This window comes from Castanea sativa, chromosome 2 (assembly GCF_040712315.1).
Source record: "Castanea sativa cultivar Marrone di Chiusa Pesio chromosome 2, ASM4071231v1".
In the NCBI taxonomy this organism is placed as follows: domain Eukaryota; kingdom Viridiplantae; phylum Streptophyta; class Magnoliopsida; order Fagales; family Fagaceae; genus Castanea; species Castanea sativa.
Window position 1 is genome coordinate 4,781,627 of NC_134014.1, and position 10,073 is coordinate 4,791,699.

General features: G+C 35.1%; 1 protein-coding gene across 1 annotated transcript; it reads right to left on the minus strand.

The window, feature by feature from the left end:
• Positions 1-800: 800 nt before the first annotated feature.
• LOC142623415 (UPF0613 protein PB24D3.06c) lies at positions 801-9,815 on the minus strand. Its single transcript, XM_075796826.1, has 9 exons — positions 9,385-9,815; positions 8,181-8,257; positions 7,784-7,889; positions 7,128-7,220; positions 6,981-7,046; positions 3,604-3,749; positions 2,000-2,108; positions 1,429-1,493; positions 801-1,196 (listed from the first exon to the last, which is right to left on the minus strand). Exons 1-9 carry the CDS (start codon positions 9,625-9,627, stop codon positions 1,049-1,051), a joined length of 1,053 nt encoding a protein of 350 aa, XP_075652941.1. The 5' UTR covers positions 9,628-9,815; the 3' UTR covers positions 801-1,048.
• Positions 9,816-10,073: the final 258 nt, after the last annotated feature.

Here is a 10,073-nt window from a genome sequence, read left to right on the forward strand (position 1 = left end):
TCATTATCGTTCGGATTGATAAGTGTTTAGTCAAAAAAAGAAGTAAGTTCTGTTTGTTTACTTTCCATATATAACAGTATTTATAAGACCTGATTTATTATTTCTTTGGATTTTGATATTTTGCACGCACACAATAATTAATTATTTTTTTTTTTTTTTGAAAATTAAAAAAGTATTGATAAATTTTTTTTAATTTTTGAAAATTTTTTATAAAAATAGATGACTTAATGCATGCTTTTAACCGTACCCTATTTCTTTTGCTGAGTGGGGCTTAGAGCTAAGTTGCTATCTAACAGATTGACACTATGAATACGTTTGGATGCAGCGTTTTCCAGCTAAGTCCATGTTTTTTTTTTTTTTTTTTTTCATGAGCATATATTACTGTTCATTGGCCATGAACAGTGATTTTAGGCCAATGAACAGTACTTTTTAGGATGAACAGTAATTTTTACACATTAAAAAATTATTTTTGTACAGTATTTTTAATTTTCAGTTTTCAGCAATAAGTTTTATCCAAACGGACTATATATGCATGTGTATAAAGGATGCTTAAAACTTAGACGGTTTAGTTTAATTTCCAGGTACTATATGTGTGAATAAAGTAAAGCAGTACCAGAGAAGAAAAATGTGAACAACGTTTCTTAAAAGCACAAACAATGACAATAATCTAAATGTCCATTTATAACAATTTATCATTAACCGTTGGTGTAAAAAGACTAGAAATGCGTATACAAAAACAACAAACAAAACCTGAAAAGTGAAAACTTTGACACCAGACAAGCTAAAGCCATGGAATGGTGGAAGAAAAAAAATTCAAAATTTTCCCTAACAAATTAATTCCAACACTAAGTTTTCTCTTTTAACTAAAGTTCAATAAAGCAAACTAAAATCATACCTTCAATAAATTGGATAAATTAAAAATTCCCCACCCTCTAATATACAGAAAAACAAAGCTGAGGCTCAACCGAAAGTGAAAAATAAAAGAAAATTATAATAGAAAGGGTAAAAATGAAAATGAAGATCATGAAGAGGATTAAAAGGCACCACACTAGTGCCATGGATCATCCCACCCACTAGGCCCCTCTCTTTTAACAAAGTCGATTATGGCCTGGACAGCTTCGCTAACTCTGTTAGACAGGGAGTGATTCCCATATTCAATTTCAACTTTCTCTGCACCACCCAGTGCTCTGCACAATCTACATAAGTTTGAAAGTATGGTCAAGCTCATTTGATCAAATCTCAGATCTCTCTCTCACACACGCACACACAATATTGACATGACAATAGTATTGTTGTATTGTTTCAGACAAGTATCATCAATCTCTCTACTACCATAACGCACCAAGTTTTCAACTGTGGAAAAAAAAGATAAAACATATAACAAAATTGTGCGTACCATAGTTAATCATGCAAGAGTTTTGTTCTTACCTTTCAACCAATGCTTTCTTGTCCACATACTCTGGCACATATTCATCAGCCATGGAAAAGATAACCTGCAGAGAACAGAAGACGTACCTAATTATATATATTGTCACATACCATCACTAAACAAAGAAATGACATCCTTCTGGTATTAAGGCAAACAGCTTAGGCTTGTTGCTAGAGGCAAGGATCACAGAGGCTGATTATATAGGCTTAATTACTAAGCTGACTGCTTAAGAATCATTCCTCTACATTTATTTATTTTGGTGTGTTATCTTTTAGGATAGGTAAGAAAAGAATTTGTTTTATCCCAAATATGTCAGAATATTTGCTTTACTTAATTCATGAACATATTGGATGAAGTAACCCCAAGGGGTAGGCTGGGAACCACGCCTCATAAGGCGAAGGTCATTAGTTTAAATCTCCCTTTCCCCCTCCTCCCTTTGGGCCAAAAAATCACTTACCAACAATTTTTTTTTTCTTTTTCGAAAATAACATATTGTATAAAGTGTCTCTTTTTACTGGTATACATTATAGTAATTTGTGCATCAAACAAAAGAATTCAAAAAAGGCATACCTGGCAAGGTGTGTTAGACATGTGGCCAAGTCGCATTCTCAGCTGGTCATCACTAAGGTCAGAACTGAACATGTCATCATCCCCCATATATGCACAGAGGGAGTGATACCTACAAAGCAAGCGACTTTTTAGCAAAGAAAACAGTAGCAATTAAAAAAAAACTCTAATATGCAGTAGCAATATTTAGTTCACAACTCCACTAAAAATGAATGGACTTACTAATTTGCTGACTCGAAAAAAGTGTTAAGACTGATCAATTTCCATATGAGATGATAAAAATTGCAGGCACATCACAATTGTTTTAATTTTTTTAAAAATTTGTCACGTTTGCCATTCTTGGTCCCTACAATAAGACTTAGGATTTTTATTTAAAATGCAAAAGGGAAATCATGACTAGAATCCCCAACTACCAATATTCTGTTTAAGCCAATCTATGACTCTTTTTTCACTATCTTCTCAGTAAATATTAACCACATTTATATCTAATCTAAACAGTAGAATAAAAACTTAGTATCTAATGCGCAGGTTCAGGGGTCCAACATATACCTTCCAAAAATGATAATCAAGACAGGATAAGTGCAATGAATTTATATTTTTTGGGTCAGAGCAAAGTAGTTGGTGAGGACACACGATGTAGGCCTCCAATTACAGAGACTTATGGGCATAGATGTGAAAAGAAGATGCCCCAACCTGTGGCCTTATAGATGTAGCCTGCTAATAATTGGTCTAAAGACCTACTAAGCCCAATCATTTGATAATTAGTATTTCTTTTATGTAATTTGTTATTTTCTTTTCCTATTTGGTTTAGGAGTTTAAATTCTTTTCTTGCAAGCATTGATTAGGTTTTCAAACCATGTTCAGCAGCAAATGATCAGTGAAGTTTTTGATGCTTATAGTGAAAAAGAGAGTTAAAGTAAAAATAAAAAATAAACAAAGCTCTTGACATGGAAGTACACTAGCAGAAATCCTTACTATTGACCTGTAAATATTTTTCTGTTTAACCAATTACTTAAAAAGCTACTCCCAATATTTTGAATCTTAAACAATAAAGGAAAAAACAAAGGCCAACCTCTTAATTATTTCTACATATGAAGCCTGAATCAAGACATTCTGTTTTGTTTAAAGTTTTTTTTTTTTTTTGGCTGAACTGTTTTGTTTCAGAGTTATGACCACCTATTGGCTAGTACACTATAAGGAAAGCCTTGATGATGTCTTGGACAGCTCAAAACCTCTAAAAATTTAAGACAAAAAGAGAAAAAAGGTTGGGGGAGGGCTTTAAAGATAAAATCTGATGTAAATATGAAGCATTCCGGTAAAAGGCCCTCAGACCCAAAATACAACCAGCTCAACTCAATTCATTTGGACAGTTTTGCAAGTATAAACACAACACAAATGTGAAAATCAAGAAGATTTAGTATTGCAAACATGATTACACTATTGGAAGAATCGTGATAAATTTCAATTGAATGAATCAATGTTTTGGACCGAAAACAATAATAAGCAAAGAAAATATTATGAAGATAAGAATCAACCCTGAACGGCCAATAAAAAATTCCAATTATATCAAGTTAGAAAGCACGGTAACAATATGGTCAAATACCAACCTAGAAGCAGTTATTGGGGATTCTGAATCTGCTTCCGTTGGCATTAATTCTGAACCCCGGCCTTCGCTTATCATGGTAGTAGCCAAGTCAATCATAGCAGCTGTTTCTGGAAGGGTCGCTCTATATTCCCGATCACTGACTGGAGCCTGAACATTCCAATTGCCATTATGATAAAAGGCTACAATTAAATGCACAGCATGTAGGCAATTCAGGAATTAAAATGTTGCCACAGGCAACAAAGAATCTCTAAATTTCAATGTCAAACATCAAAAGCAATGAGTTGGTATAAGCATAAATCTATACATTCTGTCTCCACTAATTGTAATCCACACATCCCTCAATGCGTACATGTAAATGATAAGTCTTAAAAATCTACCAAGGACGAATCACTTGTGTGATAATATCATAACTTTTCCCAAGGAATTCGTGCCTTGGAATTTTTTAATGGCTTACTGATGAAAAAAATTGCTTAATATCCTTTGCCTTCACAATCTATTTGGACACATATCAAAACTGTCAAACAACAAACAAGATAATTGTTCTTCTCATTCCATATATAAGAACCCATTCTTATGTATCCTGTCTGCTACAGAGGGAGAAAGGGTTTTTTTTTTTTGATAAGTAATAAAGATGTATATTCATAAAAAAAAAAACTACCTCATGCAAAAGGTCATAAAGCAAATCAAAAAGTACAGAAAGAGAACAGAAAAAAATCAAAGAAAATTCTAATTAAAAATGAGAGAACTAAGGAACATAGGGAGAGATTCACTAGAGGCGAGTCTCCAAACCCTAGACAAGTCAAAAAGGGAGCCACTGAAAGAAGCAAACAGCTGATCGTTGAAGCTTTCCATGTCCTCAAATGTCCGCCAATTTTGCTCCCTCCAAATACATCACATTAAGCACAACGGAACTAAATTCCAAATGCTAGATGAGTGCTTTCCAAACCAATTCCACAAACTAAAAAGAGTATCTGCAATCGACCTTGGCAAAACCCATGAAATCCCAAAAGATCTGAAAACCAAACTCCACAACTGATAAGCCTTTTCACAATGAAGTAGCAAATGATTCACCATCTCCCCATTAAAATGACACATAATGCACTAGACAACAAAATCAAACCCTTTACCCTGCAGATTGTCACCTGTAAGAATCTTATCCCAAACTGCAGTCCACACAAAGAAAGAAACACGCCGAGGAGCTTTGACTTTCCAAATACCTTTCCAAGGAAAAATAATGTGCAAAGGACCTCGTAAGTTATTATATTATATACGAGCACATATCAAAATCCCCATTCTTCGTCAATTTTCATCTCATACGGTCTCCATTCTCAGTTAGAGGTAAATTGGAATCCAAAGTACGAAGAAATTCATCCACAACACCTATCTCCCAATCGTTTGGTCTCTGAATGAAACGAACATCCTAACTTCTCCGTTCCCCTATCCCCAACTGTTCAAGAGAAGAGGCCACATAGGCTTCTCTATTGGAAGCAATCCCAAACACAACCAGGAAGGTCAGTTGGAGTGAGGAATCCCCACACCACCAATCTGTCCAAAACTTCACTCTATCCCCCACCCCTACCTCAAACTAAATATTTTTGCTAAAAACTTCCCAACCCATTCGAATACTTCTCCACAAACCACACCCATGTACACCTCTACCTAGCTTAAAAGTCTATCCCCCCACTCTTCCCCAAACTTCAAAGCTACAACCCTTCTCCAAAGCCTTGTCTCCTCAACCCCAAACTGCCATAACCATTTTCCTAGAAAGGCTTTATTAAAAGTAGTTAATTTCCTTATTCCTAACCCACCATTTTCCATAGGCGCACACACCTTATCCCACCCCACCAAATGTGTCTTGGAATCCCCACAAGAAATCTCTTTGTAACTTCTCAATTTTATTGGCCACATGCGTAGGGATAGTAGATAAAGGGTTCTTTCTTTCCCTACCAAAAGAATCCATTCTCCCTATGTACCAGAGAGGATGGTAGATAAAGGTCATCCTTATCATATAATTCATCATCCACAATTGACTGCCAATGAGCTCTAGCTCATCTGACACCTTTTCCTCTTTATAATGAGATGGAGGGTAAGTTTGTGGGTTCAACACCCATAGGGTGCTTGTGTAACTTATCCAAAAAAAAATCATCATGCACCACCACCATTGACAAGGCACTCACTAGGCAATATGGCAGAATCCACAGATCAATGGATCATCGAATCAAATATCATAGAAAAGAAAAAAAATTGCATTTGAAAAGAATATGATATCTACAAAATATTTCAAATAAAAAACAATAAAGTAGGTAATTCATAGAAGTCCACTGTACACTATTAACAAGTTAAATTGGCTCATCCCAGCTATTTCAACTTTGCTACATCAATGATGTATTGCCACGCACCTTTGAGACTCTACCATTTCAGGCAGCTACTTAAAGATTTTATTGCCATTGCATTCAATTGAGGGCCATATTTGTTTTAAACGGAAAATAATATCTTCATCTGAGTACCTCAAAGAACACCTAATTGTCAAGCTTCCAATACATTCCCTAAGTAAAACAACATTGCTGTCAGAAGGGGGCCAACAGGACTAGCATCAGAATTAGTTTACCACACTGATTAAAAATATTTCTTCCAAACCTGTCCAAGAAGACATCTCTTATTTGAAAACAAAACATTTTATGACCACATTCTAATATAATTCTAATTTGTATCCCGCTAATTGGAAATCAAGATTAGTACAGAAGAAAATGCTGGAAGCCAAACTTACACTTAGATGAAAAGATAGACTTCAATTATTTAATTTCACACCAGGCACTTCACTTCTAGCATCTCTCATTTAATTAAAAAAAACAACAGTGAGAGGCTTTGCAGCACTTGGAGACATCCACAAACTGTTCTATCACAATGTTCAGTAGGTAGGACTGAGAGGAGGGATTTCCCATGGAAGCAGGATCATTAGAACTAGAGGGCTGGTCAATTGAAACCATGGAGCCCTTCTCCAGCCAAAGTTCAAGGGAAGGCATTTGTTTGATTTGATGTAAAAAATTTCATGTCATTTATAGCAGGAGGTTATATCTCACCCCCCGTGTATATATTAATATAATACACCAGTTTTGAGAAATTTTGTATACAGCTGATATACTAGTACCGCTAAATAGTATTTGCTACCCAGGTGGATTGAGCCAGGATTCAGATTCAAAAATTAAACAAGGACACACAAAAAAGCCTTCGTTATCAGCTAAAAGCCATGCCATTCACTGCAGAAACTCATTCTAACATCGAGAAGCACAACTAATGGTTTACATTTAGGAATGGATATATAGATCTTTGAAGCTTTTACATTACACGGAGCAGAGCAGGGTATTGATAGGTGAGTACCTGCAAAATGGCAGCACGGACTGCTCTGGAGCATGCAGCATTTGTACGCATATAATGCACAATATCCTAGATATTCAAAGACAGTCTTGTGAGTGATCCAATGAAATTATGATCCAGTTTTTAGATAATAATGCAACTGGTACTAACCTGACAACCAGTACTATGCCCCAGTAGTACCACACCTTCAGAATCTTCTTTGTTGATTAAATGACTGATCAGCTGATCAAGCTCCATTGCATCCTTCAAGGTAGATGAAACAGTATCATAAAACCAGAGTAGCATGGATAATTTCAAAAGAACCAACCCCCTCCACCCCCATCCCCCCTCCCTTTTAAAAGAAAAAAAGGCCAGACCAAGTTCCATACATTAATACCTGACTCAACACAGAATGAAAGTAAACCTAAGCTCAGTATCTAAATAATCTAAAATCTGAATAGTAAGTTCCAATGTAAAATATCCATGTCCAAGGTCAATGCAACTGTAAAAAAGGAAAATTACCATCTCTTTCTCACTTTAGGGTTTACACAAGCACTATACATTTTACAATTAGAGAGGTGAATTTTTACAATATTTATGGTGTAAAAAATCCAATTGAACTGAATTTTTACATCAACAAAAAAACACATCTAGCTTCTAAATGTACTTTCAAAACAGTATTAGATATTCAAATTTGCAATGTCTACAATTCAAATAGAACAAACCACCCAACTAAGCACAGGAATAGTTGTAACTCCCTATGGCATGACAAAACATTGGAAATAACACACATGAGACCTAACATTCAAAAGCATAACAGAAGTTACCTGTTTCAAGTTGGAGGTGCCATATCCACTATATGAGGATGATAAAAGTAGTTGAACAAGTGACCATTTCTCTTTCTCCAATGCAATTGCAAGAGGTTCCAAGTATCTGCAAATCATATGAAAGAAGAAAGAATCAGGAATTTCAAGTTTTCAAATTTAGCTTTGAATATTCAGAATAGTTTAAAAGAGCTGGGGTCTTTGTTAATTAGTTAAAGAACTGCCTCTCAGTACTAATCAAAACAAAAAGAAAAAAAGAACCGTCTCTCAATGACCATCTTGAAAAAGATATTATCTCATTTTCACCGCAAAGAAAGACAGAGACATCAGTTCTTTAGGAATCAGCAATATTTCACTTCAATCAAAGTAATTATGTAAAAACAGCAAAGTAAAAACATACTCTGTGGCGAGAAAGCCATCAGTTAATCCACCAATAAAAATTACTTGTTGTTTATAATCACCTGTTTTAAATGCAACCTGCACAGTGAGGAAAACAGTCACAAAATCATGAAGTTTTAAAATAGATGCACAAACACAAGTTTAATATCTCCGGGGGAGCTCAAATGTGGCAATTGAGCCACAAACAGCAACAACAAAACAGACATAAAAGCAGGCTCACGCATACGCACACATGACACACCTTCATATTGTTCGCAAAATTAGAGAGCCATAAGACGCGTCTTCACATTGACCTTTTGTTCTAGTTGATGCAATGAACCATTTTTAGGTTTTCCATGATCCCAAAAATTAGGTAAAAAATATACAAAACCCCCTTTGGCTTCCCTATAAGACACAAAACATCTCTTGAGGCTTTGAGTGTAACACTTAACCCCATGTAGTATTGTTTGATGTGTAAACCGTCAATTGTATAACACTTAACCCCCTTGGAGGTTTTGAGTGTAGTACACTACTAAACCCCTTTGGGGTTTTGAGTGTAACATAAACCAACACCCGACCCCACCTCTAGTGATACTATTTTATGTGAAAATAATATGGGCAAGGGTCATTACATGAGCTAGTCACTGTTTGTTTGTTTTTACAGATATATTACGGTTTACCATGATTAAAATTTTCACCAGCATTCACATCAATTTCCAAAATTAACTACCTGGACAAACTATTCTTAACCAACACACAATCAAAATTCAGTAACAAAGAAAACATTTTCAACATTTATTTTGATTTTAAAGTGATTTAATTGCAGAAACCTTAACATCTCTATCTCTCTCACCAAATATTGGGTTCAACATCATATCAACTCACCATCACATGACCCCCAGCCAAAAAAAAAAACATAAAATTTGCACCAACCAAGTACTGTATCAATTACAGAATCCAAATTTCCTAATTCATTTCATTCTTGAATCATTTCAGAAAATTGACTAAAAATACTTAATTTTTACTACCCAGAATCCAAAATAACCAAATTTAAGACTGAGATCGAGCACTCAAACAAAATCAAGAACCCAATTAAAATCAAAATCTCCTAACCCAAAACCAAAAAAAAGAAAAAAAAGAAATCGAATTCTCATTCCCATCAATGTCATTCAAAAAAACTAAAAAAGAAAGAGTATTTTTTTTAATAATAATAAAAAAACACGAACCTGAATAGGCTTGGGACCATACTTGAAGAGCACACCACGCCAGTGATTCTTCTTTACAATCGGAGAAACACTGTCACCAAAGCCGGCAGCGGCGGAGGAGTTGCTGCTCATCTTGGCGGAGCCGGAGCGGCCTCTGACAATGCCAGAGAACCACGACGTCGAAGAAGAAGAAGAAGAAGAAGACGAGGAGGAGGAGGTTGATGAGGTCGATAAAGAAGTGGAGGAAGAGAGCGAGAGATTCATAATCAACGGCTCTGATTCATCACCATAAATAATAATCAATGAATTTCTCTGAATCTGAAATCTATTTTGGTTTTTTTTTTTAATTTTTGTTCGCAGAGGTTAAGGAAGTGGAGAGAGTTATCAGTTGTTGTTTGAGTTTGAGTTTTGAACTTCCATAGTTCGAGTTGGTCGTCTACTTGTGTTCCTCTGCTGACGTGGGCTCCACATGAAAACAACTATTTAACTGGAATATGCTACGCCTAGGATCAGGATCAGGACGTCTTTTTTTTTTTTTTTTTAATTTAAATTTTATTTTATATTAAAGATAAAATTTTTTACTTAAATTTAGAGCTTCGGTTTTAAGATTTTCTTTTTCTAGAAAACTTAAGTTTTCAAAATTAATCACTGCACATCTTTAATGTAATGATCAGGTATAAGTGCTTATACGATGTAAAAGACAAAAACCA